A 23786-nucleotide genomic window follows, 5' to 3' on the forward strand; every position below is an offset into this window, starting at 1 on the left:
CACACCAATCCTCAGAGCAAGCTCCTCCCAGCCACATGCTTCTAGTTCACTCTAACCCTTGGTGACCTTTCTTTCTCCCCACCCCCCCCCTCACCCCATCTTCCTTGCCTCCTGGTCTCCCCAATCTCAAGCCCCGGAACCTAAACTCCACCCAACTCTCTTCTGCCCAGTCAGGGAGCAAGCAATTTTATTAGCCAATGGGGCTAATTTGGGAGGCAAGGTGCACACAACACCATTTTGGATATGTGAGAATTTTGGATATGTAAGGATCTTGGGGGTAAGCAATTAACATTTGAACACATAGTAGCCCCAGATCAGCGGCCAACAATGTTCAGCTTTACCGATTGATTTAGTCATTTGTGTAGTTCCTAGTCACCTGTGGAGCTGAATCCTTTCTAACTTGTTTGTTACATTCCAATGACTAGCTGCCATCACGCCTCACAGATATTTTTCATAGGCTTTCATAGCCATAGCCAAACAGAAAAGTCTACAAGCTGAAACGCACTAATTACGACTATATGAGCTGGGTGCCTGGTGTTGTGTACCAATTTCCTCGGAGATAAAACCACCCAGTTTGGAGGGAAGCTCATTAAAACATTAAACTTTCTAAAGGAGGTGAAAATTTCCACCCAGCCAGAAAGCTTGTTAGTTTCAGGAAGTAAACAATGGGAAAACTTCAGGAAGTCCCTGAAACTGACTAGATTCTCTAGGGTCCCCCTCTCCCCAAGCATGTATAAACCATAAGGACTGCTAAAAGATACTCTCTGACCAGCAGAGCTACTAGGAAGATGCAGAAATCAGCTCAGTGACCTAGAAAAGACTCGGATCACCTGAGCTGCCAGAAAGGAACTGTGTTCCAGGTTTCCAGCTTTTGTGAGCTGCCCTCACTCTGGGGTGAGTTTTTGGTGACGCAACTGTCTTTGAGTCATTTATGCTCTTGTAAGTAACCTCTCACTTATATTCCTGTAAGTAAGCCCATTTGCACCCATCGGTTGGCCTTTGGTGGTTTCCATTCTTTGATCTGTTATCAGCATTAACTACGTGTTCACATATCCATAGGAACGGAATCACACAAACTTGGTATTTTTTAAAAAGGTTTATTTATTTATTAATATGTTCACAGTGCTCTGCCTGCGTGTACAGCTGCAGGCCAGAAGAGGGACATTATAGATGGTTGTGAGCCACCATGTGGTTGCTGGGGATTGAATTCTGGACCTCTGGAAGTGCAGGTGGCACTCTTAACCACTCAGTCATCTTTCCAGCCCCAGAAACTTGGTATTTAAGGGAATTTATATTGAGCTAGCATCTGCCAAGGCCATCTCAAGCATCATCCATCCATGGCTGGAGTGATCAATAGGGAGGGAATATGTATGGAGCATATTAGAACTCAACATCTTGAGTCCTTTGATAAACCAACTCAGAGGATCCGGCCAGATGATACGTGGGGATCGTACCTACATCTGCTAAACAGAGATAAGACAGTAGGAATCCACTCAAGAGGTTCCTGAAAAGCTGGGATCCACAGATACACTTAGAAGTAGAAAACTGTCAGCTCCTATAGCTTTCCACAGTGGGTTTGTTGCACAGCTGGGGGCCATGAACTCCACTGATCAATGTATAACGCTGATTTTCGCTGTCATCTATATTGCTATGACATTGACTGTCTTGAAAACAGAACCAGGGGCTGGTGATTATCGCTCAATTGCTAGAGTGCTTGCTCAGCCTGCACGCTGTACTGGGTTCAATTCCCAACAATGTGTTAACCAGGTACGGTGGTACGTGCCAATAGTCTTATTAGAGTTCAGGAGGTGGAGGCAAGGAGATCAGAAGTGCATGGAAATCTGGAGCTGCTAAGACTGTCGATGAGCTACAGAGCTCAGTTGAAGTAGCACAGGGAAGGCTCAGTTTGCTGGAAATGCTTGTGGCAGGCATGCTTAAATCTAGGCCCATGCCAGACATATTTACTGGTCGTGTCCTGGTCCATTGAACACACAGAAAGCAGGTACCATGTTCTACTAGAACTGTACAAGGCTGTCCTTGAAGGGTGGCTAGGCAAGGAATAGTACAATAACCATGGATGACTTGGCAGGCCTTAGGTGATGTAGTCATAACCAGGAAGGGATTGTATGTATATGTGCTCATAATATTTTAAAATTTAAAAACATTTTAAATTACGTAACATTTTTAGACTTACAGTAAAGTTGCAAAGACAGGATAGTTTCATAAACAATTTCTCTCATTTACTAACATGTTATGCTATTATATGATCCTCATTATGGTTCATGGTTCATGAAGCAACACTGTGTATCAGCTAGAGCCCATATTTCCCCAGGTCCCCTTAGATTTTTCTTATCCTGGATCTCACCAAAGGAATGGCATTACATTTAACTTGCACCTTTTGAGCATGGTTGAAGAGAGACAGTGTCTCTTCCCAGATTTCCATTGGTTTTAATAACATTAGCAGTTTTGATAAGTGCTGGTCAAGAATCCTATAGAATGTCATTGGGGTTTGAGTAATTTTTTGCATTTTAAGTGTTGCTAGAGACTTATGATTGTTGTTTTTCAAGCATCTTCCCCCCCCCAAAACATATGAATAGAATATATACCATAACATGTGCTTATAAAGCTGCAGTTTCTATCAAAAACAAACTCAGAATCATTATAGGCATGCCATTCTACCATTCAGAGTTATCTTTCTTCCTTCCTTCCTTCCTTTGTGTTTTTTTTTTCTTTTTAATTTTTCAAGACAGGGTTTCACTGTATAGCCTTGGTTGTCCTGGACTCACTTTGTAGACCAGGTTGGCACCGAACTCACAGAGATCCACCTGCCTCTGACTCCCTGGATGCTGGAATTACAGGCGTGTGCCACCAGGCTGGCTTCAGAGTTAAGGGGAAAGAAGGAGGGAGGGGGGAGGCTGGGAGGGAGAGAGCTCCAGCGGGAACCCCCACAGAGCTCAGAAAGCAATCCTAATTTGTAAACTACAAATCACTGAAAACGAGGCAGGATCAACCACACACCCCAATCCGAACCCCCAATTCTGACTGAAGGAAGCCAATACCCAAGACAGTCCCAGTCACCTTTATATGAAGCTGTGGCTCAATCATCAGCAGCAATAAAAAAAATGTTCAACTAATTTCCTGTGGTTTCTAATAATTTTAAAAGTCTAAACCAGAACAATAATCAAACTCTCTCTCTGTCTCTGTCTCTGTCTCTGTCTCTCTCTCTCTCTTCCTCTCTTTCCCTCTCCCTCTCCCCCTCCCGCCCCCCGAAAGGAGTAAAGCTCAAATTCAGGAACAGAAATAAGTTTGATTTGCAATGACTGGTACCACAGGAGTGTTCTAGAAGAACTGCCATGGACTTAAGTAAATCAGACTGTACAAGTTATAGACTGAGTTGGTCAAAACACCTTTTCAAAGTCTGCTCTATTATTACCATGAGAATGAAGTTCCTAAGCCCTTAAATGCTAGCAACTTTGGAGCACGCCCAACAATACCAGCAGCAGTGGAAATGGCAAATTATTAGCTCAACAAGAAAAGACAATACTCAGTATAGCCTTGGAGCTCAAAAATTAAATAGTGGCATTGGAATACAGACAGGCCAGAAGGTGTGTTCTGCGAACAGAGAGGTACTCACCGTACTGGCCAGTTCTAGATAGCTTCCGCCTGGAGAGGTGCCAAGATGCAGGGACTGTGTGAGAAGCTTGTGGAACACAGCCTGCTGAGGCCAACAGCTTCCGCCACACTCCAGCAGCTTCTGGAGGGGCAGCTGGCTCTGCAAGTCGGGGCTCTGGAGGTCCCTGGCACCAGAATCGTACTCCCAGCTCTCCCTGGCTGCTGACAAGAGATGGAGGGAAAAATAAAAAGACATTTCTTTCATTAGCCTGTGGGTGGTCAATAAGCAATGATTTGAAACCTCTGAGTTTTCCCAGTGCCAGCATCTCAAAACACATGTGGCTCCCAGGCTGCCTGCTAAGCGCTTTCCCTTTCAGATCGACACACGGGAAGTATGAAGATGAAAGCAATTTTAAATGAAGAATTCGGAAATAGTTATGCAATGAATATGCACACCCTCCCCAACACTAAAGTGGAGTGTGTGTGTGTGTGTGTGTGTGTGTGTGTGTGTGTGTGAGAGAGAGAGAGAGAGAGAGAGAGAGAGAGAGAGAGAGAGAGAGAGAGAGAGAGAGAGAGAGAGAGAGAGACGCACAGGAGAGCAAGTAAGAAAAGAAATCCAGACCAAAGCCACATCTGTCTGTGATTTGCACTTGGTTATTGTGTTGGCCTTCATGCTTGCTGGTGATCCTGAGGAAGAAGAAGGAAGCAAGAGAGAAGACAGAAGGCACAGACATGTTCGCATCATGTCACCTGGAGGAAGCTGGGCTGTGTCCATGTTGGACGCAGCCATGCAGCTGAGTTCAGGACACTAGACTGAACAAACTAGCAAGGCTCACTTCCTGGTCTCCTCATGAGCCCCTTGGGGTGCGGTTCTCCATGCCCTTTGCCTTCTGGTAGGGTTCAAGTGGGATCAGCACTGTGGAAGCCACGCAGTGCAGATGGTAGAGCTGCAAGATGAAAGATGCCTAGATCTCCGAATCATCATCTCTTATGGGGAGTGGTCTGCTTACCCTAAATGCCCTGTGTGTTTACTTCATGTGAACAGGCACTCAGCTTCCATTGCAGTGGCTCTCAACCTTCCTAACATTGCGAGCCTTTAATACCGTACCTCATATTATGGCGATGCCCCATCCATAAAATTATTTCCGTTCTTACTTTACAACTGTAGTTTTGCTACTGTTATGCATCATGATATACATGTCTGTGTTTTCTGATGGTCCTTGGCAGCCCCTGTGAAAAGTTTGTTTGACCCTTAGAGGGGTCATGACCCACAGCTTGAGAACTGCTATTCTATTGTGTTTGATTTACCTTATCTTTTGATGTGTTGGTTAGCGGACTTAAGTATTACCCCATTACAACAGATTAGAATCGAGTTGTACTAATGACTGTAATACAATGCAAAAGTGTAATGAAAAGTTGATCTAGAGGAGGAGCTAAAATCCTCAGCTCCCGTTGTTGCATTTGCAAGATTTGTTTGTTTGTTTTTCAAGATGGGGTTTCTCTGTGTAGCCTTGACTGTCATGGACTCACTTTGTAGACCTTGATGGCCTCAAACACATAGAGATCTTCCTGCCTCTGCCTTCTAAATGTTGGGATTAAAGGCATGTGCCACCATGCCCGGCTGCGTTGGTTAGAAAAGTTAGGCTAGGAGAAAAGCCTGCTTCCTCATATTGTTCACTCCAGAACAGAAGTCTCTTTCAGGTACATGTGGTAAGTGGAACCTGAGTTACATGCGTCTATCTTAGCTGCCAAGGAGGCTGGGAAAATGTTATAGGGAAGTAGGACTTTGTTAGGTAAGTCAGTTTTAAACAGAGGAAGAGTGCTCAAAGTTTTGGGTGGTAGACACGTGACCAAAGTTGACACAGGCACAGTAGAGGTGCTGGGGATTCAGGAGGAGCATGCTGAACCCTGACTCTGGAGTTCTGCAATCTTTAATATAGGACTTTCATATAAATGAGATATTCTGAGACTTGAGTACAGTAATGTTCAGCAAACTACAAATTGTGTACTGAGGGTTCTGGCATGAACATATAATCTTCTTCTTCCACAAGTTTCATGCCGTGCTGTGTGACTAAATGCACTGTCCACTTTGTATCAAAAGCACAATCCTGCCACTGTGTTTGTTCAGGGTCTGTTTTACTTTGCCTGTCTTTTGGGTGATGGTGGTGCTGGGGTTTGTTCAGGGTCTGTTTTACCTTGCCTGTCCTTTGGGTGATGGTGGCGCTGGGGTTGAGCATAGAGCCTCCCAAGTCCTAGGTAAGGAATCCAGCACTGAGCTACATATCCAGTCTGCAATATCTGTTTTAGTAAACAGTCTATCATTTATTAATTTTTAAAGATCTTACTTATGTGCATGTATTTGCATGTATACATGCCTGCAGGTACCTTCAGAGGCCAGGAGAGGGCAGCAGATGCCCTGGAGCTGGAGTTACTGGCAGTTGTGAGCCACTCAACATGAGTGCCCAGAACCAGACTCTGGTACTCTGCAAGCGACAAGTGCTCTTAACCAAGCTACCTCTCTGGATCCCTATCAGTCATTTTACAAGGCAGGCTTTGCTTCGACACAGGTTTCAAAGCATCTGTCCCTCTTTCCTTCCCTTTCTCTTTAATCCTTTGTTAGTTGCCTGATTACCTTAAGGTTTTTACCATGGCCCAGCCAGCATCATGTGACAGGAAGACTCAGCAAGTTCAGAGTTGAAAAGTGGATCTCTTCTATGGGAGTGAATGTCAGATGGCCTTCACACGTGACACAGACGTGCACAGAGTTGGGCTTTCTCCTTAAATCTCCATTATCCCTAACACTGTGATATATCAAACATTTAATAAACATTTAGTGAACAGATTGCTGAATTATGCATGGCTGCAGTGCCCTGGGGCAAATGTGTATCACTTTAAAAATATCAAAATAAATTATACACACATTTGTTCCTTATGGCAACTGAGAGCCTCATTTTAAAATAAAGTGTAATAGTATTGGGATGAGCCAATCAAAGGAAGCATTAATTCTGCCATGCTGATAGGCCCCGGCACGGTTGCTAGCAGGTCTGTCCAACTGCTTAGCCATGCTTCAGATTCATCAGAAGTTCAAAAGGCCTTAATCACTCTTCCATAATCACTTCTGCTGAGGAGATGCTGAGCAACTCCGACTTCCTGCTGAGGGGCAAGTCAGTCATAGTGCATCCACACAACATAAAAGAGGACATATATGTAAAATACAGTAGACTGCTCCCATTACACCCTTCTCATCTATCCTCATTATTAGATCGTCTGTTAGATTTTCTTGGAGAAGAACTACCTCTCTCAAGACAAAACATGAGCCATATATTTGGGATGATTCCACTGAAAAACTTCCAAGGAAAAAGTATGATATCTGTCTTTCCAGCCTTTGCATCCATGGTGGTCCCTGATGGCTTGAGCCCCTTGCCAGCCCCCACTCAGCTCCTTTTTAACTTCTGCTGGTCCCCGTGCATCAAGAAAACAAAACAACAACAACAACAAAAAAGACTGAAGGTTCTCTCCCCCTTTCCTCATGGTCTTCTTTCTCTCTTCTTCCCTTCCTTTCTGTCGCCTGTCCCTAAACAGCTGAAAGAGATATTAATGCACTAATTCAATGCAAAATAAAAGTCTCCACTGTAAAGGGCTTGAGTTATGGCAAAAGGCTGAAATGGGGTTTAAGACATGGCTGGAGTGTTGGGAGTACTCCCTTCTTCTTCTACAACAGCATTAAGGAGGAGGTTTATTAGTTCACTCTTTCACATCTCATTGTCATTCTTTCTACAGTGTCAGGAGAAGAATCCTTTATTCTCTCTGCAATTTGTATTTGTGTATTGACATGAATCTTTTTCCGTCACAATAGCTACATTGATTCTCATGAGAAAGAGTTTGGTAAATGTACCATTAGGCTACAACAATCCAAGTTCTTAATATTTTAACATTTATCAGAACTGTTAGGTCAAGGAAATATATTGAGAAGGATTTTAGACTGGATTATATTCAATTGAGATGTTGGCCTAAGATGTCACATGGGAATCCCCAAACAAATCAGGCTATTGCCAAGACAGTCTGTTGCTCGTCCCAAACCTATAGTCAAGCCCTGTTGTTGAAAAGAACACCCACATTGAACACAGAAAGGTCAAGCTGGTGTCTACATCGACCCTTTATTCCTCTGAACTATGTTCTAGTGTCTTTGGTATAGAAGCCTTTATTCCTAGAACTATGTTTGGTGTCTTTGGTATGAGAAAGCACTCTGCAGGTTACCAAAAGAGACATGTAAAAACAACCCAGCCACAAACCCTTTGATCTACAATGCTGTCCTGCCCACAAATTATGCTAGGGCAATGGTGGCACAAAGCTTCTGGAAGTAGTCAACCAATTCTGATTGGATTTAAGAATCACTCCATAAGATGGACCGTATGCCCAACACTACTTAGGCGACCAAGAACCTAAGACTAGATAGCTCAGGGACCTAGGGTAAACCCAAATACTACTTGTCAAAAAAAGTTTTTTTAAAGTGACAAGAAAGCCAGGTGCAGTGGCACACACCTCTAATCCCAGCACTCAGGGAGGCAGAGGCAGGTGGATCTCTGTGAGTTCGACGCCAGCCTAGTCTACAAAGCAAGTCCAAGACAGCCAAGGCTACACTGAGAAACCCTGTCTAAGAAAATATACAACAACAAAAAAGTAACAATAGGAATGACACCTAATGATATTCTTCTATACTTATAGACCAGTGCCTTATTCAGCCACCGTCAGAGAACCTTCCTCCTACAGCAGATGGGAACACATAGAGAACAACAGCCAGACATTACCCACACACAGAGACCTTGGAACATAGCATTGAATGGGATGTCTCCATCAACTGCCTCAGAGCCTCAGGATCTTAGAACTCCTCTGGCAGAAAGAGTATAAGAGTCAGAGGGGATAGAGGACACCAGGAAAACAAGGCCCTGTATGTAAGTCAACATGATCAAAGCTCACGTGAACTCACAAAACCGAGGCAGCATGCACAGGGCCTGCATGGGTCTGCACTTGGTCCTCTGAGTATATTATTATGACTTCCAATTTAGTGAGGGTTTTTGTTTGTGTTTGTCTGTCTGACTCCTGAATGTAAGAATGAGCGAATGTAAGAATGTGCATTCTCTCGAGTTCTTTTCAGTTTGTTGGCTTGCCTTGTCCAACTTCAATGAGCTGGTTCTTCTTTTATCTTACTATGTTTTATTTTGTTATGCTTTGGCCTTACCTCTTAGAAGCTTGTTCTTTTTAAATGAAAGACAGAAGGGGAGTAGATCTGGAGGGGAGGGGAGGTAGGGAGGAACTTGGAGAAGCATAGCATGGAGAAACTGAAATCAGGATATATTGTAGGAGGGGGGGGGGAAGCCCATTTTCAATAAAAGAAGGAAAAGTATGATTTTAATATGATGTGGCTTGTGTTCTATGTTTACATATCAGGTCAGCTCAGGAGGAGAATGATACGAGGACAAATGAGCATTCTTGTATAAAATAACTCACAAGCCACTGGCCAGATAGAGTTAAATGGACCCACTCAACGCTGATGAGATCCATGTCATTCAGCATTACCAGGTGCCCAGAAGGCAAGAACCAGGATATGTAATGAGTAAATATGAAGTAAATACCGATTAGAATTCTTTGTGTTCTCTCAATTGTGATAGCATCTGAAGATTCTGAATCTTTCCCCTTTCTTTTCTTCTGTGTGCCAGGATCACTCCAGGGCCTTGCACTATCACTGAACTATGCACTGTCTCCCTTTCTTTTTTTTTTTTTAATAACATGTTTTTTGTACTAAGACTGACCTACCATTCAACATCTAGAATGAGTTGACAGACATTGTCCTTGGTTTGTTAAAGCAGCGGGGACACATTCTTTTGTTCATTCGTAGAAAAACTATTTAGAAGAATTTCATTCGGGCTTGGGAATTTTCCTATTCTTACAATATGTATATATTATAAAATTATAAGTTACTCTTCCTCCTGTCATGATACCCCAGATGTTGTCTCCCACAGGAGTAGAGAGAAAGAGATCAATAGAAGCCATCTGGGTCATCATGCTGTGCTGTTCCTTTTTGTCACACTCCCCAGTGAGGTAATAGCTACCATATTGGTGGGAGCAGTGGTCACGGTCATTATCAGAACAGACAACATCATAGCCTGGGTAGCTTAAACTGCAGATTTCTATTTTCTCACTGTTCTGGAGGCCGGTAGTTTTGGACTTAGTGCCAATATGGATGCCTTCTGATGAGGGCTTCCTGTTTCATAGATGCTCACCTTCCTGACATGTCCTTATATGGCCAGCACAGGACAAGGGCAGGGGACACCAAACCAAAGTTACACTCTATATTCATTTCTCCACCTAACTCTATTTACCCCCAAAGGCCTCATCTCCTAACAGTACGTGGGAGAATGGGGGTAGTGAATCATTCTACAAATGGGGGAGGTACAACACAAATGTTCAGGAATCTGACTGTATGGTTTCCCTGCATTGAGGTCCAGTGCCATCCCTGTGTATGCAAAACCAAAGGAAGCCATCTTACCTGCCAGGGCAACTCAACAATTCTCTGGTACTAGAGCTCTGTGCATTCTTTACAACAGTAAAATTGACTAATGAGTGTTAAAGTTAATCGAATGTGTAAACATTTTGTTAATCATAAAAGTGCAAGCATGGATATGTAGCTCAGTGGTGAAGTATGAGCTTAGCAATTAAACCCTGGGTTCAATCTCTGGAGGCCCTATTCCCTCAAAAAGCAAAAAAAGCAAGCATCCGTTTGGCTTGTTTATTAAATGCATCACTGGAAAAGCCCGGCTCTGGGAGAAAGCTGGAACAGAAAGAATGCCAAGTGCTGAGATGCTAGCACTGTTGGGACTTGGCAGATATAGGCTAGTACTTTAATCTCATCTTCAAAATGCCACCCAGGTTGGGCTCCAAGGCCTGCAATTATTGTGCTCATTCACCAAAGGCATTCTGCCACCTTCCCGGCACACCTCCGTGAACAAAGCTTTGGAAAGATCTACAATTCACCTTAAAGGCAGTAACAGCATCCTGACTACACACAAATCCCACTGCACAAGGATCCTCACACTATTTTAAAAATTATATATATATATACACACACATATTTATATATAAAATCTTACTTTGTCCTATATTATTCTGTCTATGAATAGAAATTATTTTTCCCAATTTTTGAGGGGGAGGGGCTTGGAATCATGATTAAAGAATTAAAGTTATGCCACGTGTAGTGGCCAATGACTTTAATCCCAGCACTCAGAGGCAGAGGTAGGTAGACCTCTTTGAGTTCAAGACTAGCCTGGTCGACATAGTGAGTTCCAGGACAGCTAGGGCTACATAGAGATATCCTGTCTGAAAGAAAGAAGGAAGGAAGGATGGAAGGGGTAAAAAGATATAGACTCAGGGTTTTTAAGTTACATGGCTTAAGGTCAAATGAGAACTTAACCAAGTTATTTAACCTTTGGGTCATTCTCCTTGTTTTTAAAATGAGGATTGCCAGAAATAAAATTAAAACACATGAAGAACCTAAGACAATATCTGTAAATGTTAGCAGTTGTGTGGTCACATTTGTTTGAGTCTGTTTTAAGCAACAGTGATCAGAGAGATGGGAGACATGCACTTGTTCAGCCCCGCAAGGGAGGTGTTATGATCACTAATTTCTAGGAAACAAAACCGCTGGCCCAAAGTTTCCAATGATGGTAAATACTAATATAAAGTGGAATAGCCCATTATGTCAGTGCCAATAGTTGCTTTACTCTGATTCTGGCATTTTAATATGCTAGCCTTAGGCTGGAGAGATAGCTCAGCAGGTAAAGGGCACTTGCCACCTAGCCTGATGATGTGAGTTCAATCCTTGCATCCCACCTGGTAGAAAGAGCTGACGCCTTCGGGTAGTCCTCTGACTCCCACACTTTCCCCTTCCCCTGCCCACTCATACACCAGATAAACAAATGTAAGTAAGAACTGGTCTTTGGGTCTGGGTTGGATAGGCTTTTCTTCCACATTCTCCTTCGGCAACTCTTACTGGAGAGGAAGTTCACTGGAACCCGAGGCTAGCTCAGCGAGGAACGTGCCCGGCCCCGTGATGGTGGCAGCTTAGAAGCTGAGTAGATATGATAGACATATTGGACCAGTGGCCAAGACCCCTCTGCTTTCCACCTCCTGTTCCTTCCTGTCCATCTTTCATATGAAGGCTTGCTTCTCTCATCCCAATGCAGGAAGAAGACAGTACAGGGTCTTAGGGACCTGATGCCTCTATTAACAATACCTCATGATGCTGACTTTGGTAGTGGTTGTTTATCTTTCAACTATGTGGATGGTTCAAAGAATATTGGTTCATTTATTACCTTCGGTGGCAAGAAAGGAAATCCTCTTTGCCAAATCCTAGAAGCAGCTACCCCTTTGAGTCGAGAGCTAACGCAAGCGGAAGAATTACATGAGAACACGAACAAATTGGCTTTTAGGTGTCAGGCTTTCTCCTTTCTTGTCATAGTACGCTTACTGTGTCTCAGTAGTACCACTGTCAACAGTAGCAGCGGGAAGGTGCTCAGTTCACTACAGAATCAACACAGACGTTGCTCATTTACTAAACTCAATCAACGCTTAGTACCAAATTCAGGATCCTGGTTCCCAGAAAGAGCACAGGCCTCCCTGGCCTCAAATTAGATGGCAAATACAGGCCAATTGTCTGAACATCTATGTCAGGGCCAGGGGGGGGGATAGATAAATATTGTTTATTTATTCTCTTCCAGAAAACAAAGACATAACTATAATTCAAAGCACTTGCTTTGCTCAGGGGACGGTTAGCAGTTTCACCTCTCGGGTGATAATTTAGTTGTCTTTGCTCTAGGCTAGGTTTATATGGTCACTCACTGGTGTCCTGTTCTGACCCTGTTTTGTCCTATGCATTCTTGCTAGGGGCAATGTCTTAGGTGTCAACATAACCGTGGAAATAGAGTGGAAGTTGTATTATTAGGAGCTGCAAGTCTTTCCCCTCCATCTCCCTCAAACTGCTAATGGGTGACTAGAAAGGGAAGCGAGGAAGTGCATTTTTCTTACTCAAGTGTGCTCATTACACCGTTGTCATCGTCAGCATTAGTGGATATTTTTTAATGCCCTGCTGTGCGCAAGCAAGTTCAACAGCCCTTGATGTGCTTCTCCCCAGGCCGGGGGGGGGGTGCTAATGGGGGGATTTCAGAGACAACTGAAGGGGCAGCTGCAATAAACACTTTGTAATTCTCCAGCTACAGCTTCTATTGTTCTCTTCTGCACCAAATGTAATACAAAAGGCGAAGCGTGTGCCTTCGGAGGTTAATAATTTAGTTATGAAAGTGCAGCTGAGACTAGCATCTCTTAACCTTCTACAAAACAATTAAAATAATACTTGGCAGCTTATTATCTTGGCTTGTCTAAACTAGATGAAGGAAGTAAACAGGAGGGTTGAGTCAGGGCTAAAGAATTCAGAGAAAACTTTAGGGAAAGAGTGTTTAAAAAAAAAAAAAAGAGGAGCCTAAAGCACAAAGAAGCGTTAATTGAGCTTTGCTGGAACGGTACCGAAGGCTTGGTCGCTTAGACCCCTGAAACGGCTTGGGAGATTACACATACACACGCACGTGCGCGCGCACACACACACACTACACACAAATTCAACATTTCTATTTATTTTGAAAAATTTGTCTTGTTGCTAGAATGTATATCTTTTAATTCAATTTCTCTTTCTTTTACAAAGACTGTAGACTGGGTATTAGCTAAGCCTTGGTGTCATTGCTTTTAACTACTGTTGATGGGAGGGTTTGAATAGGGACATGGCTCATCCAGGCTTGCTCGCCTGTGAAGAGAAGCATGCCGCACAAGCCCTGGCTGGCATGCCCAGAGGACCTGCCCTACTTCTTGGCTGAAACTAAGCCTAATCCTAATGGGAACTGCCAGGGAGGAAAATATGTAAATAGAAAAAAAAAATTCTTATTCCAGCTTTATAGCAAAAAGAAAAAATAAAAGGATATTATCCTTTATTCCTGAAAGGTTGGGGTTTTTTTTTTTTCATTTGCTTTCTTAATGTTATGGATTATATTACTTAATTATATATGATGTTAACCCACCTACATTTCCAGCAGTAAAGATGCATGGCATCTTGGGTATACACTACTGTTTATGATTTGCTGGTATTTATTTATAATTTTTATATCTCAGTTGAAAAGCAGAGATGGTTTGTGATTTTCCTCCCTCACAGAATCCTTATGAAGCTTGATTTTTTTCCTTTTTTTTTTTCCCCCCCAGAGACTGGGTCTCACTCTGGAGCTTTGGTTGTCTTGGAACTTACTATGTAGATCAAGCTAACCTCAATCCCAACAGAGATCCATCTGCCTCTTCCTCCAAGTGCCGGGACTAAAGGCACCATGAAGTTTTTAAACTAAGGTGTGTGTGTGTGTGTGTGTGTGTGTGTGTGTGTGTGTGTGTGTGTCTATATAAAAGTGCAATTACTTGTTTGTTGGGCATTAGGTAGATTACAGCATTGGAGCTGTCTGGGCCCAGAGTTTTCTGTGGGAAGATTTCTTTTAAATTGCTGCTACAATTTTATCATTAGTTACAGAATCTTCCAAATTTCATATTCTTTACTAAATCACTTTTATATTAATTTTCTGATACGGACACATGTTTCTTCTAAAGATTTAACAGTGTTTTCAGAGAGCTGCTCCCTTTTTGGTTCAGTCCTGTAGCATACACAGCTGCATCGCCTCTTTCTCCTGATACTGGCTAGGAAATTCCTGTCTTGGCCTCATGGCCTGCTTGCTAACAGTACACTTGGCTAGCTGGCACAGTCTTGACTCAACCATCCACGTGTGAGTAAGGAGCTGATGTCCTACGATTGCTATGCCTGTGCAGTCACATGGCAAAGGACCTCTGACTGGTCCAGAGTACATCTAACCAAAACTTCCAGACATTTCCAACAACTGTGCCCAGGAGCTTTGCAGTCCTAGTACGAAGTGCAGCCACTGTGGGATCCCTGTTTTCTCCTCCAGTCTTCTGCCTGGAGCAGACTCCTAGACTACACTCTGTAACAGATTGCCTGCTCATCAGTAACACTTTCCCATTCAGCCACCAGTTCTGGCTTTCTAGTGGTCACTCCCCGCTCCCTCCCTCACCTGCCCTTAACGGTGATGTGTGCTAGGCAGCATAGCATACTGTTACAGTCCCAGCTGCCTGGAAACTGAGGCAGGAGGGTTCAGGAGTCAGAGAACAGCCTGAGTAATTAGTGAGATGTTGCCCTCCCTAGACAGCAAGGAATTTATATCTTGTCTTTTCTTTCTTTTTTCTTTTCCTTTCTTTCTTTTTAATTTTATGTATTACTTATTCAGTATTCTGCCTGCATGTATGCCTACACACACACACACACACACACACACACACACACACACACACATATATGTATGTATGTATGTATTTGTTTCCTGTTCCTAGCACAGGTCCTACAGTCTTTGCACTTGAAATCTCAGGGCTGTCTGGCCAGCATAACCTAACCAGGGAGCCTAGGTTCCAGTGAGAGAAAGCCTTAGAAAACAAGACAGGCAATTCATAAGGGAAGACACCTGTGGTCTCCACACCACTGTGTACATGCCCACACAAGTGTACTTTCTGTGAACATACACAAATATGAAAAAAATCTAAGCTGAAAAAGTAGAAGGTCAAAAAGATTTAAAAGAGAAGCAACTGAATGGCTGAGATAAGGATATAATGAAATAATAATGAACTTAGCTCATCAAGCTTTGCAGCGCGCATCTTTACCCACTGAGCCATCCTTCCTGATGTACATTAGGATGCATACATCGAGAAGGATGCCTTTCTGTGCAAAGGGAATTACGACACATTTTGCTGATCTCTTTCCCTCTCTTTTGTATGTTTGCTCTCCCCAAACTACTATTTCAGTGATGCAGGTCCCATCCAGCCCCAGAGCCGTTCTTTACGCTGTCACCTGTGCTCTCCTCCTGTATCCTTTGCTCCTTCTTCTGGAGGACATTCTTGTGTTCATTTCTATCCTTCCCATTGCTTGCTGTCCGGCGTTGTGAGAAGTGGTACCTTTCGCGGTTCTGTCCTCTGTGGATATCATTTTGCTCAGCATACGCTACCTCAGGGCATTTGTCGTGCTCTTTCTGGGAGTCTCCACGTTCTTTCCTTTCCACTTCTCTTGGAGGAACTCGAAAGCTCTAAGATCATAGGTGTGCACCTGTGTGTGCCTGGGTGCGTGCATGTATGCATGCGTGCGAGCATGAGCATGGCACTGGGGATTAAATGACAGGTTTTATACTTGCTGGGCAATTGCCATACCCCTGAACTATATCCTCAGCCTTTTTTTTTTTTTTTAAACCATTTTATTTAGAGAGAGGGAGAGAGAGTTTCACTAAGCTGTAGGCTAGCCTTGAACTTGCAACCCTCCTACTTGGCCTCCTGAGTATAGAGGCCTGTGCCACTAAGTCCAGCTAGTGTGCATTTTTTTGTACTATGGTTTCCTACTTGACTCAGGTTAGGAAACACTGATCTTATATGAAATTAATGGTGTCAGCTCCCAGGCAACCAGAGTTACAGATAGTAGTGAGCTGCCCTTTGGTTGCTGGGAATCAAACCCAGAACCTCTGAAAGAGTAGCCAGTGCTCTTAAGCACTGAGACATCTCTCCAGCCTTTTAATGTTAATGTTAATTTAATTTAATTTATTTTTTAGATGAGAGAAAAATAGAAAAATATGATTTCATAGGCCTTTCCCCTTCCACCTTCTTCAGCCTTTTCCACAGCTCTCATTCTCCCTCTGCCTTCCTGTAAACGAAGGGGTTCTTTCTCTTCCTCATTTGAATCAGTTCCAGTAATAAAATTTGATCATTTTTTTGAACATACAAAATGAATAACTGATAAAGATAAATATGTTCTCTGATTTTATTTCTAATGTGTATTAGTGTTTTGCCTGCAAGTATGTGAGTGCACTGCATGTGTGCCTAGGGTCTGCAGAGTCCAGAAGAAGGCACCAGACCCCTAGAAGTGGAATGACAGATAATTCTGAGCCACTGTGTGGGCACTGGGAGCCAAACTCAGGTCCTCTGCAAGAGCAGCAGGTGCTCTTAAACACTTAGCCATCTTTACAGCCTTCTGTTATTTTGGATTAAAAATGAAGGACACATGTGTTTCTTGGAAATAAACCAGAGTAATGGACTGTGAGGATAAAACTTCCTTAACATTAAAAAAAACCCCACATGTTCTCTTAATGAAAGTAAACCTACAAGCATTTTCACGTTCATGATTATCCAAGCTGGGCTATCTGTGTGATCATGGGTTTAGAACTGTCCAATGGATTCTGCCCTGGAACCCAGCAGGAGACACTATTTCAGAAGAAACAGATAGGGGCCCACAAGTCCCTTCACAGCCCATGATTGTCTGTGCAAGCCCATTACAAGACAGCATTTTACATTATCTACGCCATCTTTCAAATCTTACAGTCTCTCTACTCCTCTGAGATGATCCCTGAGCCTTAGAGAGTGATATAAATGTCCTATTTGTGGCTGAGCACTCAACTGTCACTCTCAGTACCTTGAACATGCATGCCTTTTTTCCCCACTGCCACTAATTGCAAAGAGAAGCTTATCTGACTAAGGCTGAGACTGGCACTTATCAATGGGCATAAACATAAGTATTCAGAAGGAAGTTTGGTGTTGTAACAAGTTGGTTGGTCAGTAGTAAATTCCTCAGATAGAGCCAAAGAACTTCTTAGCCATGGGTTTTTGGTTGGGTTTACATTACCAGGCATGAATTCCCTCTTGTGGGGTGGGCCACATGTCCAAGCAGGCTGTGCCATTAGTACACTAATTTGAACATCTTACCTGGTAGCCCATTTTAGTTAATCAGGTTCACACAGCTGGGTAAGGCCATTGATAGCTTTTCTACCTACGCTGCATATATAGCACCTTTTGGCATTATGAAAATGAGGCAGCAGAAAGGAGACTCCCAACACAGTTTCAGCTTGATTTATCCAAAGTGTGCGGTGTCTATAAGCAAGTGGGTCATACTATCTAGTCTAGCTAGCAACCAAGAGCTGTGCCAACAGTCTTTAATGTTTGGGGATCCTTTGGGGTCTTCCTGGTCAATATCTCATAGAGAGACATCTCACACTTGGTGTTGAGATTTATTTTTTTTTTTTTTTTTTTTTAAGCATATGGCTTCTGAGAGAAGTATTAGCCAAACGATTCGGAGCACTTCTCTTCGAACTCTTTTCTTCCTTCCTTCCTTCCTTCCTTCCTTCCTTCCTTCCTTCCTTCCTTTCTTCCTTCCTTCCTTCCTTTCTGTTTTTCTTTCTATTGTGTGTATGTATGTGTACATACGTGTACATGCTACAGAACACACATGAACTTTACAGGGACAACTTGTAGAAGAAGATGGTTGTCTTCTACCGTGTGAATTCTTAAAAGTGAGCTGATGTTATTAGAATGGACGGCAAGAACCTTTGCCCACTGACGAATCTAGTCAGTCCCCGACTGTGACGCATAGTTCCATGTCAACTCAACAGAAGCTAGAGTTAGCTGAAAGGGAGGAACTTCAACTGAGAAAATGTCTCTACAAGATTAGGGCTGTGAGGGGGGGCCAAGCCCATTGAGAATGGGGCCATTCCTGGGCTGGCGGTCCTGGGTTCTATAAGAAAGCAGGCAGAGCAAGCCATGAAGAACAAGGCAATAAGCAGCAGCCCTCCATGGACTCTGCATCTGTTTCTACCTCCAGGTTCTTGTCCTGTTTGAGTTCCTGTCCTGGTTTCCACTAAAGTGAGACAGTGACGGAAGTGCAAACCAAATAAATTCTTTTCTCCTCAAGTGGCTTTGGTCATGGTGCTTTATTGTAGCACCAGTAATCCAAACTAAGAACACATATATATGTGTGCGCGCGCACCAGGCAGTGGTAGTGCATACCTTTAATCTCAGTACTCAAGAGTTCAAGGCCAGCCTGGTCTACAGAGTTAGTTCCAGGAAATCTAAGGCTACACAGAGAAACCCTGTCTTGAAAACTCCACCCCCCAAAAAAAGAGCTTATAAATTCGTATGTTTCAACATAGCTTTTCTACACGTCCTTGGTTTTGGTTCAATCTCCATGCAACAAGCCTCACCTTTCTCCTGCTATGGTTTAAGCCTCTCTATTATTATTCTCCCACCTCCACCCACTTTTACATCACATGTGGTTTACCATTTTCCCCTTATGACCTCTTTCTCATTCAACCCACCATGGTCCTTTCTAGTTTCCTGGCTTCTGTGAATACTTAGTACATCTTAAACATGGAAATATAACAACTTGAATTTGCATACAAGATAGGATATATAAGCATGTGTCTTTCTGGACCTAGCTCTCTCACTCACTATAATATTTGAGAATTCTCCCATCTTCCTAAAATTGCATTTTCCTTAAGTGCTGAAATGTGTATCAATATATTGGTTATATATCAATATATATTGATATTAATTGCATATACATATATACATCACATTCTCATCATTCATACATTAGATGAGAGCCGTCTAGGCTGACTGTATTTCTTAGCTATTATGAGGAGAACAGCATGGAGCATGAATGTGCAGCTGTCTCTACTGTAGCATACAGAGGCTGACATCTTTGGCTTTGGACTTCCCAAGCTTCCAGAGAAGTAGAGAATAAAATTCAATGGTCCATAAACTGCCCAATCTGTGATGTTTTTATGTCAGCCCAGACCACAATATAAAGGAAAATATAAGCAAAATAAAAACGATTTTTTTAAAAAAAAGTGTAATGTGCTAGAAAATTACAAATATTTTGAATGTTTCTTATTTTGCTATCAAAGCAACCAAATAGGTGACACTTAGGACTGTATTGACTCTTTAAGAGTCTCGGGCAATATTGCTAGAAATCTCTACATAGAAATCCCTAACACACACGCACGCACGCACGCACGCACGCGCATGCCAAGCAATTTTAAAGTCCTTAGTTCTTGAGTTTTGTTCACACAGCAAAAGATGTGGGGAGAAGGAATACAGCAGTGTGCTAGGAGAAAGACATCTATATTAGGAGCCAAGTCTGGTTCCTATTTTTGCCCTGTCCCTGCCTCCTACCATGACCTAGCAAATCCTCTTCAGGCCTCTGAACTACACTATGCAGAGAGTGAAACTCAAAGACCTTTAACAGAGCCTCTGGGATGTGATCTTGCAAACAAGGGCAAACGTTTATCAAAGTCTGAAGTCATATCCATCAAAGACGGACCTATAAATACTAAGAAAGAAACCATCGTGCTAATCTTTGCATGAAAATGTGGTCTAGAACTGGCAGATACGCATCTCTGAGAGGACACTTTCATGCACACGCAAGGTACCAGATTCAGTGACACTTGGGTACAAGCAAGAAATGTTCTCCTTGTCTCCGGAAAACTAACATAGATCATCTGCAAGCCATACAAAATTCTTGCAAAACAGCTCTGTCAATTTAACTGATTTAAGCACTAATCAGTTAATGCTCTTTCATCTGTATTCTCCAAAGAATCTGCAGCCCTCTTTCGGGAGATAAGAAGGAAGCAAAATAAAGCCTTCCCGAGGCTTAACGAGTAGATGGTGATTGGCAGACTCTTCAGAATGAATAATGGACAATAGAAACGTCTAGCCAAACCAAACAGCTTCTGTGAGCAGACCCAGCCTTTATCTCAGCCAGCGATCAGTTTTCCCTCCATGAAAAGCATCTAAAACTGTGCCAGGTTGTACAACTGCCACTGAAATTGGAACGGCTGATTCAACAACCCATAAAAAACAGTGACAGTTAATGAATTGCTTCAGTTAGATCAGGTCGGAGAGAGAAGATAGGTGAACTGTTTTATTGTGTTGCGTGTGGTCCAGAAGATCTCATCAACACAGCTAATCACCGGTGCCCTTCATGCCAGATTCACACCTGAGAGACACACACCTGGAGTCTCACGGCCCTTCCCACTCCTGCTGGTTAAAACAAACGCCACTAGGAAACAGCTAAAATAATAGAATCAAAAGGCAAGCAGGGGCGAAGCAATGAGAAACAGGCTGGAAAGGGGCAGAATGAAGCGAATTGTGGTAACAGTTTGTACCTGAGACATCATTTAAAAAGAATGTAGACTGCCACAAATAACATTAAATCGCACAGGAAAGCAACCTATAAGACAAATGTAAAATATTTGACATCTCAAGAAGCATTTGAGACTCCAGGGATCTCATAGCGCCTACTCAGCAGCTTTAAAAAAGAGATATGTTTTTTCCTTCTTATCTATTGCGCTATGATTTTCCTTGTTCGGCAGTGAACACAAAATAGAGAGCTACCCTGCATACCAGCAATGAAATTGGACATCACAAATAGGGAATCTAAAGCTCACAGTAGGCAACACTATTTTAAAATAAATAACTGAACGTGAATATACTGAAGACAAACTTTTCAGTAATTCTGATAAGTAACATGCATCTGACTCTTGGTTATTCTTATTTAGATGAGGTCAAAGTAATCTACTAGCATTACATCTATGAGATGACTGCACTTACATTTTAGTATATGGACTCAAGTACCAAGAAGCCACAAACCCTCAAATAATCAATGAAGGTAGGTTAGTGGGCCGGGACATGGGGGTGGGGAGGGGCAGGTGGAGTTTCCCGCTTTATTTCCCAAAATCTCTTAGTGTGTCTTCACGACAGGACTTAAACTAAGTCTAAATAAATTCGCTAGTCTAGTGCTCCATATTTTCTTTGGTTGTGAGAATAAAAATACCCAGTTTTAATGGCTGCTGCTGATCTTGCAGGTTATAAAAGCCTTATACTTTATTAAGGATATTGTCTTGAAACCTTTAATTATGCTCATATTTTGAAAGCAACGCTTGCCACTCATATGAATTACCTCTGGATAAATTGGATTCTTCTGTATTAATGTATTTGTACTTCATAATTGCTTCCCTATATATGTTGAGTGGGACACACACACACACACACACACACACCACTCACATGACTTAAAAATACTGCAACAGCTAAAAAAAAAAAAAGCCTTTGCTGGTTTTTTAGCAGTGTTTGGGCAGTCCCAAATTCTTTTTCCTCCTGACTCAGATGGGTTTTATAACTCATTGCCTGATACCAAAGCAATGCTGAGTTGAGCTCTACTGTCGAGATTCCTAATGGGCAAGTGATAAAGCAGAAGAGACATAAGCTTTGAAGCTTGTGCTTTTTGGGGATCCTTCAAGTCAGTGAGTGCATACTAATTTTTTCCACTAAAGCCCACCAAAGCCGAGAGTCAAGAAGTCTAAGAGATAAATGCAATCACCTCCAAACTAGATATTTCTTTTGAAGTCTCATGCCTTATCTTGAAAATTCACTTGAATTTTCAATTCTCCTGATATGTCAGCATTTGCTTTAATCCATTTTTGAAAGCAAAATACCAATGTGTGCAATTTTCAACCAAATCATCAGTTAACTCGCTGCTTGAGAAAATGAACATTTTCATCTTCCGGCTTTTAGAATTCTTCATCCTTAACCACTGCCAAGAGCCCCTACATGGCCCCAAGCTTTATTGTGAGGCACAGGAAACTTAATTGGTTACATCTCCTAGTAAATTCTTCTGAGTCTTTGCTGCTACGTGAGCATATCCCTTCATCTCTACATCCTTACGTTTCTTTGTAGTTACTTCCTGAATATTCACCCTGGCTTTACGTCTTCTCATAATCTTCATTACTTCTGACAGTGGTTCTGTCTTTTCTACTTTTTCACATCTTCTTGGCATCACCCGTTTCCCATGTGATGACTTTCTTTTAATGCTCTATCAGTTGTAGTCATATCTTTCTGTCTTGATGCCTACTAATTTCACAGACTTCTAAAGGGTAATTCTCATGTATATCATATTAACTGCTTAATAACAAGCCACTATAAAACTCAGTGACCTAAAAGAATAGCTAATCATTTGTCACAGTTCCCAGGCCACAAGTTTACACCAGTCTTCTGTAGGTGGTACTTTGGCCAGCCCCATCTGAGATCAATAATGCAATAATTCATATCCTGTAATGGTTTGACAGGTACTAGAGAGACTGAGAAGTCTGCACTCACAGGTTGGGGGTTGGGGTGGAGGGTGATGACTTTGTTCTCCCTGTTAGCTGAGCCTCTATCTTAGTTAGGGTTACTACTGCTGCGATGAATCACCATGACCAAAAGCAATTTGAAGGCAAAACAGGTTTGTTGGTTTGTTTGCTTTTGTTTTATTTTGGCTTATATATCCTGAGTCGGGGTCCAGTGGGGGAAGCCAAGGCAAGAACTCAAACCAGGTGGGAATCCAGAGGCAGGAGCTGATGCAGCCATGGAGGAGTGCTGCTTACTGGCTTGCCTCTGGGGCTTGCTCAATCTACTCTATAGCACTCAGGATCACCAGCCGAGGGGTGGTACCATCCACAATGTGCTGCCTGCCCCCAGCTCCGCCATCAATCAGTAATTAAGACAATGTCCCACAGGCTTGCCTACAGCCTGATGTTATGGAGGCATTTTCCCAATTGACATTTTTCCCCACTCTGACAATTCCAGCCTCTGTCAGGTTGACCTAAAACTAGCCAGCATAGCCTTTTTTTGTATGGATTTCTGTCACTTGTTAGTCTAGTTTAGTTAGACTAGACCACCACCAACCACTTCCTGGTGGTAGTCATGTTTCAAGAAATGGAAGAGAAAGCTGCTAAAAGTCTGAACCCTCAGCTCTAGCATGTGTAGAATTTCCCACAACTTATGATATTCTACTGGCAAAAGTATATGACAAGGCTAGCCTAGACTCAACAACAGAGGGAAAGGATTTCCTCTCTAGAGAAAAGATAATGTAAAATGCTCTGGGTGTGCTTTTCAACTAGCCACTGGCCACTGCAAGCCTGCTTTTGTCAACTAAGGAGAAAGTGTCGCAGTGAAGGTACTTATTAGATACTAGCTGAAGTGAAAGCAGTGTTATTATGTTTGATTTCATCTAGCCTGAGACTACAGCCTGAGAGTGAGAATAGATTTGGGGAGAAATTAATATTGAGCTATAAGTTGCACTCAAACTCATTTTTTTTTTCCTTTTACAGAGTTTGCCCAGACCCAAACATTAGATGCTTTTATTTTGAAAGAATATCTATAACTCACAGAGAGAGGCCTAG

At 42.6% G+C, this 23786-nt stretch overlaps 1 protein-coding gene across 3 annotated transcripts in view; it reads right to left on the reverse strand.

Moving 5' to 3' along the window:
* Positions 1–3319: 3319 nt before the first annotated feature.
* Positions 3320–23786, reverse strand: part of LOC127204698 (uncharacterized) — a 91513-nt gene continuing 71046 nt past the window's right edge. Inside the window, exon 4 of one of the 3 annotated variants that reach the window (XM_051163937.1) lies at positions 3320–3834. In XM_051163937.1, coding sequence (XP_051019894.1) covers positions 3563–3834 — 272 coding nt within the window. In that variant the 3' untranslated portion in view covers positions 3320–3562. The remainder of the gene's footprint in view (positions 3835–23786) is intronic. The other 2 variants (XM_051163935.1, XM_051163936.1) reach the window with 2 other exon arrangements.

The sequence above is a fragment of the Acomys russatus genome, chromosome 20 (genome assembly GCF_903995435.1).
Source record: "Acomys russatus chromosome 20, mAcoRus1.1, whole genome shotgun sequence".
In the NCBI taxonomy this organism is placed as follows: Eukaryota; Metazoa; Chordata; class Mammalia; order Rodentia; family Muridae; genus Acomys; species Acomys russatus.